At 41.4% G+C, this 27,951-nt stretch overlaps 2 protein-coding genes across 4 annotated transcripts in view; one reads left to right on the forward strand and one right to left on the reverse strand.

Moving 5' to 3' along the window:
• Positions 1-591: 591 nt before the first annotated feature.
• LOC128359958 (tripartite motif-containing protein 16-like) lies at positions 592-2,235 on the reverse strand. Its single transcript, XM_053320270.1, has 2 exons — positions 2,224-2,235; positions 592-1,671 (listed from the first exon to the last, which is right to left on the reverse strand). Exons 1-2 carry the CDS (start codon positions 2,233-2,235, stop codon positions 592-594), a joined length of 1,092 nt encoding a protein of 363 aa, XP_053176245.1.
• A 1,964-nt stretch (positions 2,236-4,199) lies between these two features.
• Positions 4,200-27,951, forward strand: part of cwf19l2 (CWF19 like cell cycle control factor 2) — a 30,263-nt gene continuing 6,511 nt past the window's right edge. For 2 of the 3 annotated variants that reach the window (XM_053320889.1, XM_053320891.1), the window contains exons 1-13: positions 4,200-4,296; positions 6,536-6,646; positions 7,012-7,137; positions 7,946-8,074; positions 8,931-9,050; positions 9,480-9,573; positions 11,732-11,850; positions 12,624-13,212; positions 13,387-13,630; positions 16,126-16,243; positions 19,076-19,177; positions 24,486-24,614; positions 25,197-25,334. In XM_053320889.1, the coding sequence (XP_053176864.1) occupies positions 4,204-4,296; positions 6,536-6,646; positions 7,012-7,137; positions 7,946-8,074; positions 8,931-9,050; positions 9,480-9,573; positions 11,732-11,850; positions 12,624-13,212; positions 13,387-13,630; positions 16,126-16,243; positions 19,076-19,177; positions 24,486-24,614; positions 25,197-25,334 (2,112 nt within the window). In that variant the 5' untranslated portion in view covers positions 4,200-4,203. The remainder of the gene's footprint in view (positions 4,297-6,535; positions 6,647-7,011; positions 7,138-7,945; positions 8,075-8,930; positions 9,051-9,479; positions 9,574-11,731; positions 11,851-12,623; positions 13,213-13,386; positions 13,631-16,125; positions 16,244-19,075; positions 19,178-24,485; positions 24,615-25,196; positions 25,335-27,951) is intronic. The other variant, XM_053320890.1, reaches the window with a different exon arrangement.

Consider the following 27,951-nt stretch of genomic DNA (forward strand, 5'->3'; position numbering starts at 1 on the left):
CCTACTGAACTACTACTCCCATCATGTTATGCTCCCTGTGTGTTTTAAGTGAGCCAGTGACAGCATCATATACAGTGCAGTACACTCTCCTCTTCTGGTATTTGCGTGTGTGTGTGTGTGTGTGTGTGTGTGTGTGTGTGTGTGTGTGTGTGTGTGTGTGTGTGTGGTGTGTGTGTCTGTGTGCACCTAATCCTTATATATATATTTAGTTTTGTAACAATGAACCAGCAGGAATCGCACTTTAGCCTTTAGCCTTTAATTCTTACTGATCAGTGTCAAAACAATTTTTTACTTCAAGTCATCATAATGAAATAAAACAATCCCATGAATACAACTAAAACATGTCATTGCCAACGTGAACTTTTCTAGAACAGTGTCTGGTAGCACAGTGTAAAATTGGTACAAATTAAACCAGAACTCTATTGACATGTCAAAAGCAGCTGATTTTACAGTAAATGACGAGTCAATGATGTTCTGCCCATGTGGTTTGACAGGTAAAAATATTGCAAAAAATCTCAAATCTCAATCATCATAACAACAGAACGTTTTACAGCACAATAGGTTACCCATTGCATCTGAATTGGCATCTGTTTAGTTGAGTTTGCAGAATTCAGAAGTGTCTCCATAATCTAAAAACCAAAGTCCAGCATAGAGAGGTTGAGTGAATGTGGTAAGCACTCTGTGGAGGAGAGTCATGGTTTTATGATCAGAGATGTTGTAGAAGGACAGAACACCTGCTCTGTGATCCAGGTACACGCCGACTCTGGAGGACCGAAGAAGAGGGACAGTAGTTGTAATACCGTCATGTAAATGTAGAGAACCCTGACAATGTAAAGCCCAAGATTTGTTGTTATATCCAAATCCACATTTATTCCTGGTACCTGCTCTGCTGATATTCTTGTATACTACTGCTACATGAACTCCACCCCCTTTACACTCAACCTCCCAGTAACAACGTCCAGTCAGTCTCTCTCTACTCAGGACCTGAAGACATGTGGTGAATCTTTCTGGATGACTAGGATACTTCTGATTTTGACCTGAGGATGTTGCTTTTCTGTTCCCCTCAGTTAGTGACACATATGCGTGTGCTGTGTTTGGATCCAGAGTGATTTCACATGAATACTCTAAGAATCCAGCTCTGGTCTTAGGATCTGGTTCTGGATGTGGCAGTAAAACATCCACCTCAGTCACTGTCAGTGAGATGTTTGTCCATTCATTCCCCAGAGTGTCTTGTAGTTTATCTCTGAGCTCTGACACAGCTGCTGTCACATCCTCAAAGTATCTCAGAGGACGGATATTGATGCTGGGTGAGTCAGGTTCACTGAGTTGTGACACTGAGGGGTAGTTGTGTAGAAACTGGTTGTGATCCTCTGTGTGTGAGAGCTGCTTCAGTTCAGCGTCTTTCCTCTTCAGCTCAGTGATGTCCTGCTGCAGCATCTCCTGAAGCACTTTGACTCGACTCACTTCAGTTTCCAGCTGGGATCTGATCTGCTGCTTCACATCAGAGCTTCTTTTCTGGAGGAGACGGATCAGCTGAGTGAAGATCTTCTCACTGTCCTCCACTGCTTTATCAGCAGAGTGACTGACGGCCTCCACCTCCTGTTGAAGCAGCTTCACATCTTTCTCTCTGTCCTGGATTCTCTGCTGGATGTTTAGTCGACTCACCTCGAGCTCTCTCTGCCTCTCAGTTCTTTCTGCTGCAGCTGAGACTGTGTCATGGCCTTTATGATGCTCCATAGTGCACAGATAACAGATACACTTCTTATCTGTACGGCAGAATATCTTCATCACCTCATCATGACGAGAGCAGATGTTCTCCTGGAGCATCTCCGAGGGCTCCACCAGCTTGTGTTTCTTAAACTGACCAACAGTGTAATGAGGCTGGAGGTGATTCTCACAGTAAGAGACCAGACACCGCAGACAGAACTTGAAGGCTTTCAGCTTCCTCCCAGTGCAGACATCACAGGCCACATCTTCAGGTCCAGCATAGCAGTGATCAGCAGGAGCAGCTTGAAGTCCAGTCTTCTTCAGGACAGGCCTCGGTGTGAAGGTCTGTCTGCACTGAGGGCAGCTGTAGATTTCCTTCTTATCCTCTTCATCCCAGAAGTTGTTAATACAGCTCATACAGTAGCTGTGTCCACAGGGAATAGTCACCGGATCCTTCAGTGGATCCAGACAGATCGAACAAGAGAAGCTTTCTCGGTCGAGCAGAGCTAGGCATACTTGCTGCTCCATTTTACCTCTCAGTGGCAATGACTGCCCGAGTTTTCACTGTAATAGAAACTGGTTTGTGTCTGAGGGGGAGGGAACAAGGAAATATGATTCCAGAGTGGTGGTGGTTGCGAGAGATGAGGGCGGTGTTGAATGGACTTTGACTCATTTCAGGAGGAGGTGCAGTTTGTTCATTGTGTTTTTCTACAATACAATACAATTCTACATTGTTCTTGGGATCTGAGATGGCTCCACAGTGATCCAAATGATGGAGTTGTACTTTTTTAAAAACATTTTAATTTTATTTATTTATTTATTTAAAGTACATTCATAAAGAAAAAATAAATTGTGTTCTCGTCCCGGCAGTAGCCCCGTGGCACTCAAAATTTCCCTGGAATTTTCTAGTACTTCTTATTCTTCCGCCGTTTTTCGGCACGTAACTCCTCCCACAGCTTTGCGAAAACCACAACAATATATATATCAAAACGTGCGTCTCGATCGGGGCCCGGGGGAGGGGTGCTATGACTTTTGGTGTTGAAATTCCAATTTTCCCCAAAGTTATTCCCAAAAAACCGGGAGATTTCTCCATTGAAAATGAATGGGATGTTTTTTTTAAAAATACAAAATTTCACCTTTTTTCAGAGTCATCTAGCTCTCTCATACGTGCATGTAGAAACGTCATTCAAACTTTAAAACGGAGGAAAACTTGTGCTCTCTCCAAAACACCAAACTGTTTTTACATAACATGTAAACTTTTCAAACTATGAGCAGTCAAACGAGGAGTGGAAATCACTTTTTCTTCAAAGTTAAAGTGGAAGCGGCAGTTAGCTAGAGTGTGAGAAGCAGTAAAAAATAAGCTTAATTTTTGTTTTTAACTCGAGCTCACGGCCAAACCGTAAAAAGGAGACAAATAATTTTTGGTCAAAATGTAGACATAGGTGTTGGGATTCATAAAATGTGAAGTTGACAGGCAGGGTCTGCACAAAATTTAAACGGGGGGCCGAGACCGGCGGCAATACCTGTCTCACTCCCCACTGACTCTAATGTAATCGTCTTCTTTTTTCAAAAGAATCTCACTCTGTGTTCACACTGAGCTTACTCGCTCATTTTAAGGAATATCTGAATAAAATAAACACTGTCAGAATCTGCCGGCTTCTGTGTCTCTCACGGTGTTTTCGGTTTTTGGAGTCCAGTTACGGTTTTCTCACAGTTTGCAATTGTTAGGGACCTTGTCAGAAGACAAATTCTTCAGAACTTTCAGATTTTTTTCCAAGCAGATCCTGAAATCGCCGTAGCAACCGCAGGCCTTAGCTGACCTTGGCAACCTGTCGCTGGGCAGAATCTGACCTACTTTTTTGTGATTGGCTAAACTGAGCTACCTTTTTGTGATTGCCTAATTCTACCTGCCTGTCTGTTTTGCCAGTTAACTGAGCTAATTCATTTGAATGGAGTGATTAATTCATGTTTACTGTGGACACAATAAATAGTTTCATTGTTTTGTATTGTAGTTATATGATTTGTGCCGTGGTATATAAAAAGATTCAACATTTATCAATAGAAGATGAACAAAATGTACATGATATAATTTCATACAACCAAGTAATTTAAAATAAATGATTTGAAGATTTACTTAATAATTTCATAACAGTGATGTTCCTGTCTGTGGAAAAAATGAACTGGGACTAATAAACGAATAGCTTATTTTAGACAATCAAACACCTCATGAACAATCATCTCAGTAGGCTACTTAGACTTATAAAAAGTGTAAACTGAAAATATTTGATGACCTCTACAGAATATTTGTTTTATTTATTTAATTCATTTTTCTAATGTAATGTGTCGTGTATATGAAGGGATGTTTATTTTCTTATGAGTTTCTATCGATAAAAAAAACCCAACAAAACAAAAAAACTACAATACCCACAATTCCTCAGTTGACGTAAACCGGCAGCACTTTTACGACACTAACCCAAAAACATTGACGACAGTGTCATGGAGGCAAACGGAATCAGCTTCGAGAGTGTGAGCAGCATCAAAGACAGAAAAGAGAGTAAACGCAATGCACGACAAGAGGCGATAGAAAAGGTATGAACTAAAACAAATTACACATCTACATTTAGTCAGAGTTTATTTTTAACGGCGGCGGAAACGGTTGAAATCAGAGCAAGTAGCAGCTAACATGCTAAAGTTTATCTGTGGTGTATTCTCATAAAGCTGCTAATGTCTGACTGTGTTTTATATATATTGAAATGTGTGTTTTATATATATATATACATGTGTTTTTATGTCCTGGTTAAAGCTACACACAGTAATAATCACACATGTTCACAGCTTTGTTTAAATTGAGTCACAGAAAGGAGATGAGACTGTAAACACATTATCTGCTAGCTCAAACTGGCTCTACTTTAGTCTAGCTTTTTATTGTCTTCCTCTCTTTCTATTTATCTGTACTTTGTTTTATGTTTGTAATAACTGAATTGAATACCTTTATTGTCATTGCACAACAGTACAACGAAATTAAAGTGCTCGTTTCCCCTTTTGTAGCAGAGGAAAACATTAAAAAACATTAAAACAGCAGCATGCATACAGCTAATAATATTGCACTTGTCATAAATGTATTGCACCAATTGAGCTTTTATTGTATGTTTTAATGTTTCCAATTGTTTTACTATAATTGGGTTTTATTTATTTACCAATTCTTATTGTTTGTTTTTATGTAAAGCACATTGAGTTGCCCTTCCTGAGTATGAAATGTGCTAAATAAATATAAATAAAGCTGGCTTGCCAAGGTTTGATTCAATTTGGAGAAGATTTGGCCCCTAAAACCACCACAACTACTACTATTATTATTACTATTACTACTATTAGTACTGGTATTATATTTATGTATATAGTAGGGCTGGGCAATATATTGATATTATATTGATATTGTGATATGAGACAACATATCGACTTGGAATTTGGATGTTGTAAAATAGCTATGGTGTTTTTTCCTGGTCTTCTAGCTATTCTGTTATTTACCTTTTATTCACTTTGTCATCATTCTGCCCTCCTTAGGTTTAACTGACTGGTTAGTTTGGCATATTGTAATAATGTGATGTGGCATAAGAGTCTTTTCCTGGTTTTAAAAGGTCATTTTCTGAACTTACTAAACTGTTCTAGTCATTATATCCACTTAACTGATGATTATTTATCAAAAATCACATTGTGTCAATATTTTGTGAAAGCATCAACAGTCATCTGTACAATATTGTTGTGATATTGATATTGAGTTATTCAGTCAAAAATAATGTGATATTGTATTTTATCCATATCGCCCAGCCCTATTATTTAGCACTGCTTACAAACGAGTTACAGAGTGTTTTACAAAGACATAAAAATAAGACAGATATATAGGTTAACCGATATTATTGATGCATCGCTATTGGCATATATGTCCGTTTTGCACTGATATTTAAAAAAAAAAAAAAGTTATATAGGCAGCATTGTAATGTAATAGAAAAGAAAATATAGGCCGAAGTGTGTAAGTATTCAGACCTCCCCTTACACTTGAGCAGTAGCAGGAACCTGGCTTTCTTAAAACTAAATGAAATGGAGCCTCAATTGATAATTATATAATAATTAATGTTACATTTTGCGTACATATTTCCTGTATTTTCAGTTTGTAAGATGATGGTGGCCTAAGACTTTTGCACAGTACTAATGCATATATATATATTTGAAGTTGAGTGTTTCAGTCATTTTTTGCAATAATACAGTTAAAATGTAAAATATCATTCTTCCATTACATATCTTTGATACAAGTGTTTGATAACCACATTACAAAAAATGTGCTTTTTATGTTCATACTGTGTATATATAAGATAATCGGCCGATATATCGACATCAGAATCAGTTGGGCCCAAGTGAGGTATTAGTTATTAAAACACAGAGTAAAAACACATTTGAAAGAAGAAACAGAGTTTATAGTCTATCTGATCTCTCTTCTGGCAGGTCGTTCTTGAGTTTCAGGGTCCTGGCGTCATACACTCTGCCGGAGGCTCATTATGACTCCACAACTCATTAATGTTGCTGTTATTGCTTTCACAAGATAAAAGACATGCTCAAATATTTGAAAGTCTTATCAGCACTATCACCATAGCGATGTGTTCCTTTCATAATGAGAAAAAATGTCCCTCTTATCAGATATGGTCACAGTTCTCACCAACAGATCAAGTGGACTGGCATGAGATGGATATGTCTGAAAATGCACTTTTTTTTCCCTCTCTCACTGTTTTTATTCCTCTTTTTTTTTTATTCCTCTCATTCCCATCCCGTTGTTCAGGCCAAGCAGAAGTATGAGAAAGAGGAGAGGAGGAAGGAGCTGAAGAGGCAGAGAGGAGAGGATACGTGGATGCTGCCTGAGATCAACCAGAGGCTTCAGGAGATCGAGGATGTAAGATGCAAAGTTATTCATTCAGAGTTGTGTTGTATTGTCAATCTGCAGCGTTTTATGATGATGTCACACCTTTATACTTTGAACATTGTTGTTTATGACAGCATTATGAAACATTTATCTTCATCTTCACTTCTATCACGCTATTACTAGATTGTTTGAAAAAAAAGAGAAATGAGTTTTCTCTTTCACTCCTTAAAGATACTCATGTGTGAGGGCAGCAGTGTAAAATATAAAACATCTATTTATCTTCTTCGCTGCTTTAATATTTCTCAGTTGTATTAACTCCAAACCAAAATCTGGCATTCCTGGTTACCTTCTCATGTGAGGACTGACTCTTTGGTTGAAATCTGAATCTCCCACAGGAGGGCTCAGTGAAGAGCAAGAAGAAGAAAGAGAAGAAATCTAAAAAGAAAAAAGAAAAGAAGAAGAAGGCCAAGAAGGAAAAGAAGCCGAAAGAAGCAGGAGATGGCTCCAGTGAGAGCTCAGAGGTAGGGTTAGGGTTAGGGGGTCTTTTTAAAGCTACGATGGTTAATGAATAAGTCAAAGTTGTAAAGATTTGGTTTGACTTCATGTTGATTTGTAACTGAGTGAAAGTTATTCTTCCTTCCTTCTGTCTACCCTTCCTCCCTCCCTCCTCCTCTCTTTCTTTCCTTCCTTCCTCTCTCTTTCCTTCTTTCCTTCTGTCCCTCCTCCCTCCCTCCCTCCTTCTCTCTTTCTTTCCTTCCTTCCTTCTGTCCCTCCTTCCTCCCTCCCTCCTTCTTTCCTTCCTTCCCTCCTTCTGTCTTTCCTTTCTTTCCTCCCTTCGTTATTTCCTCCCTCCCTCCTTCTCTCTTTCTTTCCTCCCCCCTACCTTCCTCCCTTCCTTCATACCTTCCTTCCTCCCTCACTCTTTTCCTTTCTCCCTCCCTCCCCCCATCTTTCCTCCCTCCCTCCCTCCTACCTTCCTTCCTTCCTTCCTTCCTTCCTTATTTCTTCCGTCTTTCCTTCTTTCATTTCCTCCTTTCCTTTCCTCCTTTCCTCCTTTCCTCCTCTCTCCCTTCCTTCTTTCCTTCCTTCCTCCCTCTTACCTTCCTTCCTCCTTCCTTCCTTATTTCTTCCATCCTCCCTCCCTTCCTAGAGAAGGGAGGAAAAGATCATCATCATCATCATTTTGTCCCTCTTCTCTTTTGTGTGTGTGTGTTGTGTGTGTTGTGTGTGTTGTGTGTGTGTGTGTGTGTGTGTGTGTGTGTGTGTGTGTGTGTGTGTGTGTGTGTGTGTGTGTGTGTGTGTGTGTGTGTGTGTGTGTGTGTGTGTCAGGACTCAGAGAGCGAGTGGGTTGAAGCTCGACCTCAGCAGCAGGCGGTTAAAGCCTGGCAGGTTTCTGATGAGCCCAACAAGCCGACAGAGAGCACAGAGAGCAACTCCAGCCCGGCTCACAATGCCCAGGTAATGCCCTCCTCCTGGTTACTACACATATTGAGTTATAATGTGAGTAGTGTTTGATGTAATGTAATCTGTCTCTGAAGATGTTTCTGTTAACTCTCCTGTTGTCCTCGAGTCAAGGAAGGGAGGGAGGGAGGGAGGAAGAAGGAAGGAAGGAAAGGAGGGAGGGAGGGAGGGAGGGAGGAAGGAAGGAAGGAAGGAAGGACGGAAAGGAGGATGAAGGAAGGAAGGAAGGAAGGAAGGAAGGAAAGAAAGAAAGAAAGGAGGGACGGAAAGGAGGAAGAAGGAAGGAAAGGAGGGAGGAAGGAAGGAAGGACGGAAAGGAGGGAGGAAGGAAGGAAGGACGGAAAGGAGGAAGGAAGGAAGGAAGGACGGAAAGGAGGAAGAAGGAGGGAGGAAGGAAGGACGGAAAGGAGGAAGGAAGGAAGGAAGGAAGTAAGGTGAGAAGGGAGGAAAAGAGGAAGGAAGGAATGAAGGAAGGAAGGAAGGAAGGAACAGTCAAAAGAGATTGGGTCAGTTTGACCCGGGAGGACGACAGTAGGGTTAAGACAGCTTCGCCAAAGTGTTTTTAAAAGTCCGTTCTTTTCCTCCAAATGGTAAAGTTTCTTTTCCACAGTCGAAATGAATAAATAGAGCCGATGTCAAAGAAGTAATGTAAACAATAGTCAGCCATGTTGTTTGCTTCTTCTGCTTTACAACCAAACATACTCATTCATTCATGGCACCATCCATCATTATTGAGAGAGGTGTTTATTCTCCAAAGAGAGCAGTGATGTTATGTGTTCAGTTGCTTTTAAGTGGTCATTGATCTCCTCTTATCTTTCCCTCCACCCTCCGTCTGTCTGTCTCTGTGCTGTAGAGAGACGAATGGATGACCTTTGACTTCCTGACCATGAGAACGACGTCCACAGCAGAGAAGAGAGCTGAGAAAGAACGACTGAAGGAGGAGGAGCGAGCCAAGGCCCAGGCCATCGAACAGGTGTGTGTGGATTGATTTTTCACCTTTTCTCTCCTGTTTGTAATTCAGTTCTGGTTTGGGAAGTTGCAGAGGGTCAAGTTGTTCCTCCTCTTATAAACATAATTTAAATGCAAAATGACCCGTGTGTGTGTTTAAGAGTAAGATAAATAGTGATCATGTTGGTGTGTGTGCATGCAGTGCATACCACATGGGGGGGAAAAAGTGTGGAAGTCAGTTTTTTCCTTTTACCAACTGCTCTGTTACCAAGGCAACAGAGGTTATCCCCTCTTGGACATCATTTCACTGCAGCGTGTGTGTGTGTGTGAGTGTTCTCGTTGGTTTCTGCAGGCCCCCACCCCCCTGCATTTCTACTATCAGTGTCCCTGTTGTGCTACTGTGCATATACAGAAATGATTCAAGTGTGTGTATATTTTTGTTTCTTTTCTTCAGGCTGGTCTGCACAAACTAGAGCTAAACCCGTACTGGAAGGATGGAGGAAAGGGTCTGCCCCCAGAGGAGACTGCTGGTACTTCAGTAAAGAAAGGTACAAAGAAAAGATGAGCAAATTCTGTTCACACTCAAATCCCTCCTTCTCTCTTTCTTTCCTTCTTCTCGCTTTCCTCCCTTCCTTCTTTCCTTCTTCCATCCCCCTTTCTTCTTTCCTTCTGTCCTTCTTTCCTTCCCCCCTTCATTCCTTCCTTCCTTCCTCCCTTCTTCCCTTCCTCTTTTCCTTTCTCCCTGCCTCCTTCTCTCTTTCTCCCCCCACCTTCCTCTCTTCCTTCTTTCCTCCCTTCCTCTTTTCCTTTCTCCCTTTCTCCCTCCCTCCTTCCTTCTTTCCTCCCTCCCTCCCTCCCTCCCTCCCTCCCTCCTTCCTTTCTTTCTTCCTTCCTCCCTCCTTTTCTTCCTTCCTCCCTCCTTTCCTTCCTTCTTCCTCCCTTCCTTCCTTCCTTGACTTGAGGAAAACAGGAGGGTTAAAGTACTTGACTGTATCCTCATCCCTCATCTTTTAATCTTTCAGTAGCCATTCCTCTCCTTTTCTTATATTCACTCTTGTCTCCCTCTCTCTGTTTATCTGTCACTATTTTGTTGTTGTTTTTTAAAAAGTTAGACAGATACGAGTAATCCAGGTATTCTGAATAAGTTTCTTTCTTTCTTCCTTGTACTAACAATCGACCCCCTGAGGACTTTTGCTCTGTTTAAAAAAAAAAACAAGGTCTAATATGTCTCATAGTGGATAGAGAGTGCAGTTGAAAGGAGACTTGAATTTTTTTGGAAACAGAGGAGATGAATACAATTATTTGTGCTGAAAAGTCAACAACGCTGGTGTTTGGGAGGACAGATAGCACCAAGAGCGTCTGAGTTGGGGATTTGGGGAAAAGAGAGGCAAACAGAGTGAGAGAGAGTAAGCCGTGTTAAGCTGCATGTGTCTCTTATCTCTACCCAGTAAGTAGAGTTCCCTCTGGACTTGGCATGGCCTTTATGTTGTAAGCTTAATTTTAACAGCAAGGCAGAATACAGAGTAACACACACACACACACACACGCACACGCACACACACACACACACACACACACACACACACATTTGCTTACTTTTCCCCTTCAAACTGTGTGCCAGATGGGAATGTTGTTTACCTCATGTTGTGTTATGGCTGTGGGGTCACAGGAAGTACAGACTGCTGTGTGATTGTGAGTCTTTTTGTGTATTTTTAACACTGGATGCACTTTTTTTTTTAGAGTCAAGGAGAGGTTTGCTGGAAGCCCCGAGATGATCCTTTGATAAACAGAACACACTTGTGAAATACAGACTATTTCCAGTCACTCACACACACACTGTCCACATGTCGTGTCTCAGTGGGCATAAAAATAAATGTTTGAGAAGTTCATCCCTGAGCAGCTTTCTCTTTCTCAGTGTTTTTGGCCACTTTAAAGTCAAGACAAAAGCTAGTAATGATTAAACATGCAAAATCAGTGCAGTGTGCAGTGTTGACCTTAACCAGAGAGACATTTGGTTTCCGTCAGAGCATTTTTTCTTTCCCACAAATTTAAAACTGAATTTCTTGACCTTATTTTGATCTCTGTTTTTTCCGTTTCTCTTACCATTTTTTTTGTCTCATGCTTTTCCCTTGGACATTTTTCTCATTTATCACTGTTTGCTGATTTAGTTTCAGGTTTGTTTTATCTTTTCCCACAAACAGTGTATTCTCTACTAACTCCATACTTACTTTTTTTTCTACTTGAAAAGGATTTCAGGTGCCTACATCTTCACTGTCTTTCTTTTTTTCTCTCATCTTTTACTCATCTTCTCTGTTGTAATCTGTATGAAAACTTAATTGCATGTTATTTACAGTAAGCTCAATGGAAAAGTGATATTTAATGCCTATTAACATTACTTGAATTTATATAATTCCACATGTTTTGACCCGTGTGAAAGATACTATTACAGTCTATCTGAAGTAAAAAAAAATTTAGTTTTAGGTGGTTGTTTTGTTAAAAGAAAGAACAAAATAGAATATATAAGCAACAAGGTAAAAATATATAAGTAAGAAAACAAGAACCCTACATAATCCCAGTAAATAATTCAAACAGCATCCCATTTTCCTATCCTCCCTTTGTATATTTTTTGGTTGAGAAACCTACAAATAATCTGTCATATTCACACTCTGTCTTTCCTCCTCTCCTCTCCTCTCTCCTCCAATCCAGCCAATACAGTGGTGAATGATGGCGGCCTGAGCTGGCTGAGGAAGAGCTTCCAGAGGATGAAGGAGCAGGCAGAGAGGGAGCAGCGCAACCTCGAAGATGTGGTGGCTGAAAGATACGGAGTGAGGACCAACACTAGTACTCACACACTAACATACATACAGCACATCTGGTCACACACATAGACCCAGGTCAAAGAGAAGGATGTTGATTCACTGTTATTCTGACACACTTTCTCATTAACTTGGATGAGAAAGTGTGTCAAGGTAACACACACACACACACACATGCTTACCCTGCTGAGATATTCTCTGAAGGAACGTAAAGTTTATCAGCACACACACACACACACACACACACACACACACACACACACACACACACACACACACACACACACACACTCATTCACTACTGCAACAGCAATGTGTGTTGAGAGAGACCCTCTATCATTGATCTGTCTCTTTTCAGCCCAGTGTCTTGTGTTCAGTCTCTTTCAGCAGTGTCAGCATTTGTGACTTGAGTTGATTCCATAGAGACTGTCACAACATTGTGTGTGTGTGTGTGTGTGTGTGCGTGTGTGTGTGTATATCTCTGTGTATGTGTGTGTGTGTCTTTTTTCCTTTGTCAGGACTCAGCAGTGCACCTTTATTTATGTTTCTCCTAGTAGAGCAGAGACATCCTAAATACTGTCTTTGTGCCTTATCATATGTGCATGACTATTTGGGTGATTGTGTATTACTATATTGAGCACAGATAGTCTAGTCTGAGCAACCATCTTTGCAGAATTGTGTAGATATTCAGTGTTTATTTTCTGTTAGTAACAACCTTGGAGTGATTGCTTCACTGATCAAATGTTTTAATATGTTCTGTAATTGTCTTCTTCTTTTTTTAGTCGATGGAAATATTTCAGCAGAAATTATCAGAGGCCGAAGAAGCTGCGTACGAAAAGAAGAGAGGAGGAGAAAGAGGACGGGATAGCATGATGAGAGGCGGCTGGAGGAAAGGAGAGGATGAAGCCAGGGAGAGGTGGAGGAGAAAGGAGGGAGATGAGACAGAGAGAGATCGGTGGAGAAGAAGTGAAAGGGAAAGAGAGTCATCACCCACCGACCGGGACAGATATTCTGAGAGAGGAGATGAGAGGGAGAGAGAGAGGGAGAGGGGAGGGTATCGAGGCCGAGACAGAGACAGAGACAGAGACAGGTTTAGTGAGAGGGATAGAAACAGAAACCAGGATAGAGATAGAGATAGAGATAGAGAAAGAGAAAGAGAGTGGGAAAGGGACGGAGGAAGAGACAGAGAAAGAGATAGGGATGATGAAAGAGACAGATACAGAGAAAGAGACAGAGAGAGGGATAGGGGGAGAAACAGAGATGCAGATAGACCCAGCGATACATCATCTTCACCGGGGCAAAATTGGAGTCAACGTTCTCTTTCATCAATGAAAGGCCGCTTCCTCAAGCCCTCAGCAGAAGATGACAGTGGTGAGTTAGGCAGAAGTAAACTGATTTTTTTATCTAATTTGGCAGGAAATGGTTATTTAGTGATCATTGCTCCTTGATTTTTTTAAAGCGCAACAACATAAGTCACATTTCTGCTCAATTTCAGTGCCCAATTTTGAAATCTCAACATGCTTTTTAATTCCTTTGCCCTTGCAGCTCCAGAGCTTCCTCCTCCTCCTCCAGTTCGGCCATCTGCAAGATTCCTGAAACCCAGCTCTGATGATGAAGACTCAGGTCCACGTAACACCGGCGTCCCGGCCTGGAAGAAGAACAGCAACCCTTCCCGGGAATCTGACGTTGTGGAAAAACCACAACAGGAGAAAGAGAGGGATGCTGTGAAAACTGTACCTGCTGTTCCAGAGAGTCTGCACTGTGACAAAGCTGCTTTGACGGCATCAAGGTTTTAATATATTTCAATTGTGTTTGTTGTTTTGGGCGGATTAACCAAATTACTCAATGTCATGGTTGTCTACTTGGGATGCTGGTGTATTCAGGAAAGCAGTAGAAAGAATCAGGTTTTTCAATCATGGGCATATAAGCGTGTTCCCTAAACCTCTCAGTAACTGCCTTTTAAAAAAAAACCCCATTGAAATCAATATTTAGCTGTTTTCTATTTAAAGAAGACTAAAGCTTGAAGCAGTGGAATCTCTCCAAAGTCTTGTTCTCCCTCTTTTCTTTGGGATTCAGAACTCATGAACTCAAGAAATCATTAACTGGGTCGGCAGCATCTCTATATCTATACATATAAGAGTTCACATTACAACCTTACCAGACACTTTCTCACAGTAATTCCTTCTATAAAACATCACTGTGTCTTCACAAATGTACTTTATAAGTTTCAAGGGATCTGCAAGACCTCTTATCTGTTTCTGAACATTAGTCTTGATATTCCCAGGAAAACTCCCCGTCTCTCCCTATCTGAACTTTGGAGCCTATAAATCAGGGGTGTCAACTCATTTTCAATCAAGGGCCACATACAGCCCAACTTGATCTCATGTGGGCCGGACCACTAAAAAGAAGGAGGGAAGAAAAAAAAAAGAAGGAAGGAACGAAAAGGAGACAGGAAAGAAAGATGAAAGGAAGGAAGGAAGGAGGGAAGAAAGATATGATGGACGGACAGAATGAATGACATGAGGAAGACAGTAAGGAAAGATGGAAGGAAGGATAAATGGAACGATAGAAGGAAAAGAAGGGAGGAAGGAAATATGGAAGGAAATGTGGAAGGAAGGAAGGAAGGAAATGTGGAAGGAAGGAAGGAAGGAAGGAAGGAAAGGAGGAGGAGGAGAAGGAAGAGAAGACAAGATGGAAGGCAGGAAGGAAGGAAAAGAAGACAGTAAGGAAAGATGGATGAAAGGGAGGAAGGAAAGATGGAAGGACGGAAGAAAGGGAAGAGAAGACAAGAATGAAGGAAGGAAAAGAAGACATGAAGGAAAGAAAGGGAGGAAGGAAATATGGAAGGACAGAAGGAAGGACGGAGGGAAGGAAGGAAGGATTGAAAGTGGGTCAGAATGGACCACTCGGCGGGCCGGTTCTGGCCCACGTGCCGCATATTTGACCCCCCTACTGTAAATCATATAGCGTCACATGTTCTAAAAGTACAAAGTTTAGTGTAAACCTAGAACTTTAAAGGTTGTTGTTGCCTTCGTCCTCTTATTGTCTCCGTCACAGTTTATTTAGTTTCATCCGTCAGCCAGTGGATGAATGTTTTCCAGTCGTTACAAAGCATTAGATATCAATCAGAGTATTACAGATACTCAAATTGCTGTAACATAGCTCATTTCCCTTTGCCTACACAAGTCTTTTTCCTTCTAATTATATTGATGCCGCTTTTTCTTCCTCCCAAAAAAAGTAGAGCAACTCTTGGCAGTCAGCTGATTCACAAGCTTATATGTGTTCTTACTTCCTCTCCGCGCTCCGCTCCGATGTGCAGCGATGTTGTCGGCCAGATGTCAGGGGTATGGGATGCCTTGTAAAGCCCTTCTTAGTTGTTCTGTGTCTTGGCTCATTAGGCTAAGTTGTTTGGGTAAAGCAGCGCCCAGAACCCCTGCAGCATGAAATGAGTCTGCAGTGTCGCAGTCGAATGAAATGAGGCTGTGAGAGGTGTAATAGCCGAGAATGATGCTTCCCAGACTGCAGTTCACAGTCTGGGAAGGAGGGAGGGGCGGAGGGGGGCCAGGGGAGGGGGGGTTGGGCTCAGAGACTCAAATGAATCATAACAGATAAACACTGAGAGAGCTTGGATGAAAACAACTGAATGGTTCAATTAAAAACTTCATTAACCTTCGTCTCGTCCTCCCGGGTCAAATTGACCCTGTCTGTTTTGACTGTTCCTTCCTTTCTTCCTTCCTTCCTTCCTTCCTTCCTTCCTTCCTTCCTTCCTTCCTTCCTTCCTTCCTTCTTTCCTTCCTTCCTTCCTTCCTTCCTCTGTCCTTCTTTCCTTCCTTCCTCCCTCCTACCTTCCTCTCTTCCTTCTTTTCTTTCCTCCCCCTCCTTTCCTTCCTCCCTTCCTTCCTTCCTTTCCTTCCCCCGTTCCTTCTTTCCTCTGTCCTTCTTTCCTTCTTTCCTCCATCCTACTTTCCTCTCTTCCTTCTTTTCTTTCCTCCCTCCCTCCCTCCTTTCCTTCCTTCCTTCCTTCGCTCTTTCCTTCCTCCTTTCCTTCCTTCTTCCTCCCTTCCATCCTTCCTTCCTTCTTCCTCCCTTCCATCCTTCCTCCCTTCCTTCCTTCCTTCCTTAATAATTTTGCCATTAGAGGGTTTAGGACTGTTATTAGGGTGAGGTGTCTTATGGGTGAAATCTGTAGGAGAAGATATAAAGAAGCGCTGAACAAGAAGACACCACATTGCTTAGGGTGAAACATTTTGGTTGGTTATACTCTCGTCCTTCATGTTTACATAGGAGTGAGAGTGAGAGTGAGGAAGAAGAGGAGGAAGAAGAAGAGATCCCACTGCTGTCGGACGAGGAGATGAACAAACTGGGAGCCAAGCTGGTGAAGGCAGAGATCATGGGTAACACGGTGAGTCGGCCGTCAGTATGTTTCTGTTATTCTCCCAATGTTCAGTTCAGATACTACTTGTTCTTAAGCCTCCTGTCGTCCTCCCGGGTCATATTGACCCTGTCTGTTTTGACTGTTCCTTCTTGCCTTCCTCCCTTCCGTCCGTCCTTCCTTCCTTCCCCCCTCCCTCCTTCTTTCCTTCCTCCATCCCCCTTCCTTGCTTCCTTCCTTCCTTTGTGCCCTCCATCCCTCCTTCCTTCCTTCCGTCCTTCCTTCCTTCCTTCCTTACTCCCTCCCTCCCTCCCTCCTTCCTTCCTTCCTTCCTTCCTCCCTTCTTTCCTTGACTCGAGGACAACAGGAGAGTTAAGGCTCTGAGCTTCATTCAATATGTGATGTAATCTTTAAAGTCCTTATATTATATTATATTATATTATAATTAGAGCTGGGCGATTATGGCAAAAATCTAAATCAGGATTAATTGAACATTTCACCTCAATTACGATTAATGAACGATTATCTCCTCCCTTGATGAACAATGATGTATTTTCACAGTTTCTTTAGTTTTGTATTTTCCACTGCTGCCCTCACACATGAGGATCTATAGGGAGTGAAAATAATGATGTTTTAAGGTGTGACGCTGTGGTTAATGTCTAGATTACTTGATTAGAACTATGTAAAGATCATGGTTTGGGTTAAAATGAAGGAAGGAAAGAGGGAAGATGGAAGGTAGGTAGGAGGGAGGGAGAAAGGAAAAGAGGAAGGGAGGAAGGAAGGAAAGAAGGACAGATGAAAGAAAGGAAGGAAGTAAGGAGGGAAGGGAAAGAAGGAGGGGAGGAAAGAGAGGAAGGAACGAAAGAGAAGGAGGGAGGGAGGAAGAAGAAGGAAGGAAGGAGGAAGAAGAAGGAAGGGAGGAAGAAGAAGGAAGGTAGGAGGGACGGAGAAGGGAAAAGAGGAAGGAAGGAAAGAAGGACGGAGGACAGAAGGAAGGGAGGAAAGAGAGGAAGGGACGAAAGAGAGAAGGAAGGAGGAAGGAAGAAAGGAAAAGAGGAAGGAAGCTGTGGTTAAAGATCATGGTTTGAGTTAAAATGATCACTGGAGACAAGTTTTCAAATTCCTTTAAAGATATGCAACCTTTGCTGTCATGGCAACAGTGAACACCACGATTAATTGACACGAGCAAGATTAAGTCGATTAGAGTTTCTAAATGTCGGTTTCGATTATTTCTCGATTAATTGCCCACCCCTACTTATAATGTGAGAAAAATTAAGTCAACATAGAAAGCACTGTGGAAAAATAAAGTATAGCTTTTTTACTGTCCAAATAAAATGAATAAAAGGGCCATAGAGTCAAGGGCTCACCACATGGGTGTCATAAATGTCTGTACCAAATCCCACAAGTGTTATTTAGTCTCTTACCCACAGTGGCATGTACTGTATAGGCAATACTATAACTCCAAATGTATTCCAGTTTTATTTATAATTTCACCTTTATAACTTGGTTTTATTTAGGTTATTCATTAGGACTCTCATTAAACTGACTTTATGTTTTTAATGCTGGAGCTTTATGGTTCAGCAGGTTAGCGTCAACTCTTTCCTTAGTGTTTGATTTCAATGCACGTCAGAGCATCTGTTCATTTATAGCTTATATTGATCTGTGCGCTCCACTCCTCCCCATGTCAGTGCTAAGAGTCCTACTGGGATCTCTTATGGAGAGTGTTAAAAGGCTGTCTGTTACAACACACACACACACACACACACACACACACACACACACACAAACACACACACACACACACACACACACACACACACACACACACACACACCTATACTACTAAGTGTTATCAACCTGACATCCAGTATCTCCCTACACGACAAAGCAATCAAGCTGATATTCCCAAATGTGTGTGTGTGTGTGTGTGTGTGTGTGTGTGTGTGTGTGTGTGTGTGTGTGTGTGTGTGTGTGTGTGTGTGTGTGTGTGTGTGTGTGTGTGTGTGTGTGTGTGTGTGTGTGTGTGTGTGTGTGTGTGTGTGTGTGTGTGAGAAGTGCCTTTAACAGTCATGGTCTGTATATAAAGCATGTGATGCTCAGTAGATGACGGAAACCATATCTGTCACAGCAGAGGAGGTTTATGTGTTTGTACTGTATAACGGTTGGGAATCAGCAGAGGCTTCACAATAAGATATTATTACGATACTTGTGTCATGGTACGATATTATTACGATTTTAAATATATTGCGATATGCTGCGATATAGTGCAATTCATTATAATAATATAATATTCAGTTTTCATTTACAATTTCTATAATAAAAGATTGATACCTAGCGCCCGTGTATTGATACAATATACTATACATAGACATATACTGTATACGTGTCCATCGGTTAACTGTAATTTAGTATAAGTTGCTGTTTGTTATACTGTATCTGTCTTTAGCTTTTATGTCATTTTAAAATGAAACAAAAATCTTGTGTTTTTTTTATTTCCTTTTCCTAATAATTCGTATATTTCCTTTGACTCTTTTGTCTTTGTTATTCTTGTGTGTTGACTCACTGATACTCAAGGGCTTATATATACAAAGATGTAGAGCTGCATAAGTGTATCATGAGTGTAATAATCCATAAGGTGACCAAAAGAGAAGTTTGGTAAGTTGTTTTTAAAGGGAAAAAAACCCCAAAAATATTCTAGTTCTAGCTTCTTGGTGTCTTTAGTCCTCTGTGATAGTAAACTGAATATATTTGGGATGTTGACTGTGAAAATCATCTTTATTTGCAGTCCTATGTTGATATGTAAACTTTAAGCAGTTTTGTGTTTCAAATACATAACTATTTGTTTGTCTGTGTGTGTTTCAGACGCTGATTGAGAAACTGAAATCCCAGCTGGAGGCAGCTCACAAAGCCAAAGAGAGCCACTCCGCCCGAAAGAAGCTCCACGAAATGGCTAAAATAAAGCAGGTCTGTAGATACTTCACATATATAGACGCACACACACACACACATATATACACACAAGAGCCTTACACTGTCATTGTGTGTTGTTCAGAAAAGTTGAATCAACATCTAAAACTGTCTAAAAATTGAACATTATAACTTTCATGCAAGTGGTATTTATTGCAAGGTTGTTCTATTATATACTGCATTATTTTTAGTGAGGTGTTTCTTCCCCCTAAGAGGACTGAAACCAATGCTAATGAATCTACTAAAGGAAGGAGGGTTTGTTTTTCTTGAACTGTTCATCTAATCAACTCCACACTTGGCTTGAGCCTCGCTGGAGAAAAAAGGGAACTACAGTGTCGACTTTGGTGCAAATTGGACCCACGATATGTTTAATATTAATAAACTTTGACTACACCAGCGATCGGCGAGCTGCTCCCCTCTGTGCAGGGGGCAGGCCAGAGCTTCAGGGCCCCTGCGTGTCGCGGAGAGACCAGAGACGAGGTGTGACACGAGTCAGAGAAAAAAAAGAGAAAAGCAGACAGTGAAAAACGAAGCTTTTAATCAAGAACGGACACTCTGACCTCGTGTCTAGACAGAAAGCATAGCATTAGCAGCACGTTTATCAGATCCACAGCAGCAGAGAGTGACTATACAGGAGGCGTTCAGGTACATGGTTGAGCGTAGGTCATCTGCATTTTGGAAGTGCTCAGAACCCAATACACTAAGAGCCTGATTTATTAACAACCTAAATAAAGAATAACTTTGAAAATGAAAAGAGTGAAGACAGCAGTATTTAAATGAGGGTTTTACATGTTTTAACGGAGAGTTAACAAATATATTGAGTTATAACAAAAACAAATATTACCAGAAAAACCGACATATGGGAGAACATTTGTGACCAAAGTCAATGTTGTTAGTAAAACCAAAAATATTCCACTCTAAAAATATTAACACGGATGGAAAAAAATCCATCCTTTGCGTATTCTATCATTGTGCCTCTGTTTCTTCCTCTCTACAGTGACAGAAATCATCTTTGCACAGTTACACTCAGCAAAATTACCTTTTGCTGATTTTGGTAAATCACAATGCATGTGCTAAAATAACATATTTGTATTTTCTCCTCCCTGTATTTTGCACACTGGGGTTAAAATGCCCCATATTGCATATTTATTATGGTAAACATACTAAATGGACAGCAGGTATTATCTTGCACAGTTGAAAGACGTAAACATCAGTACACAGCGTTAGTAGATCAGCTTACACATGTAACTCTATGACTAGTATCTCATGTTAAACAGAGCAAATACTTCCACCAGCAGTTCAAAACCAGTCTGTCTCATATGTTCTGGCGCTGTGGTGATTGTGAAGCGCCACTACAAAACGACAAAAGCACAAATCTTTGGAGCAAACATCTCAAATTCAAACTGAATTTTTATTTTAGGATGCACATATATTTACTATTAAAGTACTTAGATTACTGTTTATATCATATGTATATAATGGAGTGTTGCTTTCTTTCATGTTTTTGGTGCAGTGGAAATACATTTTCCTCTACTTCATTTGTCTCTCTGCTGTTTTTTCTCCCTATCTACATACATACATTTTCCCTGAGAGCTGTTTCCCCCTGTGCTGATATCTACCCAGTACAGTTTTACTACACATCCAACACACACACAGACTGGCATGCACTTCACTCATAGACACACCACGCATAGACACTTCTCCCTCTTTAGCGTTGGCCCGTGCTGGGTGTCCCAAACCATTGGTCTGCAGGGGGTTGGCACCTGTATGCAAGCATGGAAACACAAAAGGTGCTGTTGACCCTCCTGTTGTCTTCAGGTCAAGGGAGGAAGGGGGGAGGGGGAGGAATAAGGAGGAAAAGAGAAAGGAAGGAGAGAAGGAAGGAAGGAAGGAAAGGAGTAAGGAGTGAGGGAGGGAGGAAAGGAGTAAGGAGGGAGGGAGGGAGGAAAAGAATAAGGAGGAAAAGAGGAAGGAAGTAAGGAGGAAAAAGGAAGGAAGTAAGGAGAGAAGGAAGGAAGGAAAGGAGTAAGGAGTGAGGGAGGGAGGAAAAGAGGAAGGAAGGAGAGAAGGAAGGAAAGGAGTAAGGAGGAAAAAGGAAGGAAAGGAGTAAAGGAGGGAGGAAGGAAGGAAGGAAAGGAAAGGAAAGGAGTAGGGAGGGAGGAAGGAAAGGAGTAAGTAGGGAGGGAGGGAGGGAGGAAAAGAGGAAGGAAGGAAGGAAGGAACAAACGCACACACTCCATTCACAGACAGATATAAACCCATGCACATAAAGGACTACATAGACACAGAGTGACACACACTAAATCTTCCTCTGTCAGATTTATCATCTTCCTGCTTCTTCTTCCTCCCCCCCCCCCCCCCCCCCCCCCCCCCCCCGTCATCTATATGCTAAACCAAACACTCAAAGCTGCACCTTCTCTAAACTTGTCTTCACATGTAACTAAACTCTCTGCTGTTACGTCTTATTGCTTTTTAAAAGGAATTTTCTTTGTTTGAAGTCTCTCTGCTCGTCTGTAGGGAAAGACGCTCCTGTTCAGCATTTCAGCAGACACTAATGAGAAACAAATGTCTCCCCCACCAGGGTCATTCAGAGGGTGCCCCTGTGTTTTTATGTGTGTGTGTGTGTGCGTGTGTGTGTGTGTGTGTGTGTGTGTGTGTGTGTGTGTGTGTGTTGTTAAAATTGAGCAACAGAGGAAGAAAAAGACAGAAGGAGAATATGGCTGTGTTCGAAACCGCATACTAATACTACTTCCTTCTATACTACATACTTCCATCCTACACACTAAACGACCAGATAGTAAGCAGACCGTTTACACTGTAGTAAACTACACGATAACCCACAATGCATTTGGTTCCTACCCGAGCTGAAATCATCAGGCTGAAGCTGATTTCATTTTAGCTCTAACTCTGTAAATAAACCACTTTATCCACATTTCTAACCTTTTTAGGAAGAAAGTAAAGTAGCCCTTTAGATCCACAACGTGACGCTAATTTGTCCAAATAACACCTGTTTAATGTTTTGTTCCTGAGAATTCGGAGTTAGCCGTAGCGAGTAACGCACTTCCTGTCATTTTCACAAAATAAAACACCCGTTACCTTTTATTATTAAGAAAACCATAACGACAGAATTGGTGCCTTGATTTTGAAAACGTGAAAGTGAACATACCCTCGCTATAGCTGATCTGTGACGTTTGTATTTTGTTTTTTTTTCAGAAGTTGCGTTGCATCTTGGGTAATGTGAGTGTGAGTAGTCAGCTCTTGATGCATACTCTGCATTTCTGGAGAATCTAGTAAACCATCCAGGAAACTTCTCACATACTCTAAATCACATACTACGCAGTTGAAACACACTACATACTTCAAATGACCTCAGAGTTAGTACGAGTAGTAGGAAAGTATGCGGTTTCGAACAGACCCCCCCCCCCCCCCCCCCCAATATAGATTATATGTGCCATCCTGTCTGAGTTGGTAGTCCATTGCTAATACCTTTTGTGGCTACACACACACATAAATGAAGGCCTATTTATGACATGAGTAGACTGTGATTATTTGCCTATCATCTACAAGTAAGGCCAGATTCCTCCTCAGTAAGGTCGTCCCATCCAAATGAAAAGATAAGGGTGCAATCCTGTGGAAGACTTTCTCAGAAAATGTCATAACTCTTAGATTTTAGTGCACTTAACCAGCTTGAGAGGCACTTCAGCGGCCCTCTCATCCTCAGATCCTCCAGTCTGTCTGCTCATGGAAGATTTTTGGCTCGTCTTCACTATTCAATGACTTGTGTTGCCACTTTGCCTGTCTATCATATTTAGTGTTTTTCACTTGCAAGGCTAAACTGTGAACCAGAAGAAATATTCTCTTTGTACTTTTTTTTTTTTGAGAATCCATTTCACTCTCTCCCAATTACAACCTGTTTTCAGTTTCTTGTCTTGTTCTCTTGCATTCAGGTCAAACTTCAGTCTTTTTATAGACTGTCTAATCAGACATGAGCTCTTGTTACATAGGTTGTTTCACCTTTTTGAATTCAATGAATCTGACTGTGTGAGTGCTACATGAAATGATGGGATAAAGTGTCTGTTTATGTTTTCTGCATAAAGCGAGAACAGCTGAAATCTTTCTTTTTGATCTTTGAAAAACACAAGCTTTGCTTTGAGTGCTAAATTGGCTCCGACTGAGGAGAATATGCTATGTTTTACTACCAGCACGGTCTCCAGGTTGTTAATGATATCAGGAAATGTTATATTTCTGATCTGGCTTTTGTTTTTAAAGAATTCTTTGGATGATACAGTTTTATTGAGATGTTTCTGATGATCTGAAGGTCTTCTTTTGAGTATAATTTAACCCTTAAACAGGCAGGAGTGAAAAATTAGATGTAAAAAATCCTAATTTGATGTTACTAGTTATGTCATTTGCACCTAAAGTAAAACATTTCCACTTTTATTTTTAGTATATTTTGGATTTTATGAGTTGTATCTCCACCAGGATGTGTTGCCCTTATTAAGGTATAAAATGGTGATAATGGTAAAAACACTTAAATGTGTTATTTAACATAGAAAAGTGATACAATCTGCTCATTAATAACACACATACTAGTTTCTAAACTGATTTTTTTATCATTTCTATCAAAGTATAAACCTACCACAAGCTTCAATTCTACCAATTAAAGGCACATATACAATTAAACAACCACCTTAACCAATCATTCTCCTTAACCCTCCTGTTGTCCTCAGGTCAAGGAAGGAAGGAAGGAAAGGAGGATGGAAGGAAAGGAGTAAAGAGGAAGGAAGGAAGGAAGGAAGGAAGGAAGGAAGGAAGGAAGGAAGGAAGGAAAAGAGGGAGGGAGATAAGGAGTAAGGAGGGAGGGAGGAAGGAAGGAAGGAAAGAAGGAAGGAAGGAAGGAAGGAAAGGAGGAAAGAGGGAGGAAGGAAGGAAGGAAAGGAGGAAAAGAAGGAGGAAAGAAGGAAGGAGAGAAGGAAATGAGTAAAGAGGAAGGAAGGAAGGAAAGGAGTAAGGAGGGAAGGAGGAAGTAAGTATGGAAGGAGGACGGAGCAAATAAAGAGGGGAGATGGGAAGAACGAAGGAAAAATTAAAGAAAGAGGAAGGAAAGAAGGAACAGTCAAAAGAGACGGGGTCAGTTTGACCCGGGAGGACGACACAAGGGTTAAAGAGTCTGTATCTCCTGGTGCACGTTGCCTGTCTAAGGGTTAAATACCAAAATGTGAAAAATGTGTACAAAGAGTTCAAACATCAGCTGCATAAAACAAATATGACTGAAAATGACTTGGCTATGTTTTGGTTTTTTCAGGTCGCGGGTCAGTCCAGTGAAGACCAAGAGGTCCTGCTGTTCAGAACAGACCAGTCAGGTCAAGCCTGGCCAGTCAAACCATCGTCTGGACCTCAAGAGCCTCACGGAGGACGACGGAAGAAGAAACCGGTAAAGAGGCGGGGATGAGGTGTGGAAAGAGAGAGGAGAGAAATTACAGAACAGCAAGGACTGACGTTTATGTACTGGGTAAAAATAAACAGTGTCAGGAAGCTACCACTCAGGACAAAGAAAGGATCCTACACAGTGCTGCAGGCAGAGACAGTGTTGTTGAGAAAAGAGGGAGTAAATGACATGTTTGGGTCCTGCTATTTGTTCCTTGTTGTTTGGTATTCCTCAGTGTGTGTGTAGTGACAGCAGGGTCAACCCTATGACTCTGTGTTTAATGTAAACTAAGCTCTCCAGTCCACTCTCTCTCTCTCTCTCTCTCTCTCTCTGGTTATCTCAAAGTGGCCCAGTCTTCTTTATGGCCCGTCTCACACTCTTTCTGTCCATTTCTGACAGTGCTCATATTTTTTACATATCCTTTTATAAACTCTTTTTCCTCTTCTGTGTCCTTTTGTCTCTCGCTTTCTCAGGATGTGATGTGAATAGATTTTTACATGCAGCAGCAGATTTACTCTGCCCATCACCTTGTCTATTCCCTCCTAACACTCCTCTCCCTCTTTTTTCTCCCCCCCCCCCCCGCTCCAGATTGAGACCCATGTTGACGGGGAGCGTGTGCGCTACTTCCAGGATGATGACAACGTGGGTCTGAAGGAGATGGTCAGGAGGGAGAAGATGAGCTCTGCACAGGATCAGAACGCCCTCTACTCTCGAATGGCTGCCAAGGTAAGAACATGTCCATACAACTTAGCAACATGGGTCACAATAATTATTACAAATATGAACCGTGTGATAGTGCTGGGCGGTATGACCAAAAATGTATAGCACGGTATTTTTCAAAATAAAAGCGGTTTCTCGGTATATGACTTTTTTTTCATGCATAATCAGCTGTTCACAACATCTTCTACTGGTTGGAACTACTACTCTACTGAAGTAGATCGACTTAGGATGGACTATTTTACTGTCATGATGAGTGAATATTAGTAATATCAGAGCTGCCATCATTCCTGTTTCTCCCGAGTTTCCTCACGTAATTTAGACTCATCTCCCATTTTGTCTTTTCTCCCGGGAATCTCCCGTAATTTACAGCCCCAACTTTGTTTGTTAATGATTATTAGAAGAGCACAATAACAAAGGTTTTATTTTGAAAGCTTAGACAGGAAGCAACCGGTGAAATGTTTTAACTGAGTTTCCAGCCTGCATCAGACGATGCTGAGTTTACTGACTAATTATTAAAAACCAGGATGTGATGCGTGAACTATCGCCATGGTAACTCTCTCGGCAGGCAAACATCTTCTGCTGTTTGTTGAGCAGCAAAAAGTGCAACACTGAAGAGGGTCCCGCCTGAAACAGTCTGGCGTGGCGCAGCGTTTCTAACATTGTGTGATGAAATACACCAGTATGGCAGTACATAAAAAATTCATATCATAACGAAAATATACATGAACCGGTATTCAGTGTGAACCAGTATACCGCCCAGCACTACCGTGTGACCTGGTTGTGGTCCATAGACTCAGATATTTCCCGGCCTGGCAACACAAACACCACTCTGGCAGTTTAAGAGCTGCTGTCATCACAAGGCGGCAACATGTGCACATAACACCAACGGCTAATCAAACATAAGCAAAAGGAGCCAGATTTTTTTTTTTTCTCAATAGATTATTTTGTCGTTTTGGCCCCTGAGGTTGCTCCGTAGCTCACTTGACAACCACTGCTATGATCTGAAGTACTTTCTAATTCTAATTCTTATAGAGTTGTAGGTTATTTACTTTTTTTTAGTCAGTGATGAAGACGTTCCTTTTCCCTTTCTTCTCTTCTCCCTTCTTCTATCATTAGTCTCTTATCTCCTCTGTCGTACGTTATTTGACATATTTAATGCCACCGACTAATGGTTAGTATCAGGCGGGGAGAATCTAGGTGCTGCCTAGATTCGAAACTATTGGCTTCCAAGCAGCAGTCCACAAACCAATGAGTGACGTCACAGATGTTACGTCCATTTCTTTTATACAGTCTATGGTTAGTAGTTAGTCAGAGAGGCAGCTTCTTCAACATATGATCAAAAAGAGATATTTGATTAGGTGTGGTGGACACGGCAGGTTCATTTGGTTCTAAGTAATGAATCTAAAGATGGCAAACCCAAGTGCGGTGGGCTGAAGTCATCATACTTAATATAGCCAGACAACATATTCACTTTATTATTATTATATTGAGAAAAAACACATTTAGAGTTATTTTTCAGTCCTGATCTATATGATGTACTTTTTCATTTTATACATTTTTAAATAATATTTGACTTTGAGGAAGTGGAACATGTAGTAAAGGTTTGTGTAAGCTAGTTTAGTTGGAAAGACATCTTAAGGTCTAAAGCAGGGGTGTCAAACATGCGGCCCGTGGGCCAGAACCGGCCCGCCGAGGGGTGCAATCCGGCCCACTTTCCTTCCTGTGTTCTTTTCCTTTCTTCCTTCTGTCCTTCCTCCCTTCCTTCCTTCTGTCCTTCCTTCCATCTGTCCTTCCTCCCTTTCTTCCTTCTGTCCTTACTTCCTTTCTTCCTTCCTTCTTTCCTTCCATCTGTCCTTCCTCCCTTTCTTCCTTCTGTCCTTCCTCCCATCTGTCCTTCCTCCCTTTCTTCCTTCCTTCCTTCTTTCCTTCCATCTGTCCTTCCTCCCTTTCTTCCTTCCTTCTTTCCTTCCATCTGTCCTTCCTCCCTTTCTTCCTTCTGTCCTTCCTTCTATCTGTCCTTCCTTCTTTCCTTCCATCTGTCCATCCTCCGTTTCGTCCTTCCTTCTCTCCTTCTATCTGTCTTTCCTACCTTTCTTCCTTTCTTCCCTCCTTCCTTTTGCCTTTCTTTCCTTCCTTCCCCTGCTTATTTCCTTCCTTTCTTCCTTCTTTCCCTCCTTCTTTTTAATGATCCGGCCCACATAAAATCAAATTGGGCTGAATGTGGCCCTTGAATGAAAATGAGTTTGACACCTCTGGTCTAAAGGTTTAAAGGTCTCCTATCGACTGCAGTGGATAGCAATTTATTTAAAATTATGTGTGGAGTGATTTTAATCTGTCCTCAACATATTGTACCTCTGGGTTTCAACCTGTTTCAAATCGATCGCTCAAGGCAACACTGCAGCGTAAATTAAAAAAGTTTTAATCTTAATTGATTTCCTTGACAGTACGCAGGATCCTGTTTTTATTCTTATGTTTTGGACTCATCACATATTCTTCCGCACACATTTCTGTTTTCATTGAGATTGCTCGACTGATTGTCAGCAATTGACGTAGGATGCACTGAATCATATTAAGATCATGACCTTTATCTGGAGAAACAAACTGGTCCGCATTTACACATTTT

Source organism: Scomber japonicus, chromosome 6 (assembly GCF_027409825.1).
Source record: "Scomber japonicus isolate fScoJap1 chromosome 6, fScoJap1.pri, whole genome shotgun sequence".
NCBI classification, from domain to species: Eukaryota; Metazoa; Chordata; class Actinopteri; order Scombriformes; family Scombridae; genus Scomber; species Scomber japonicus.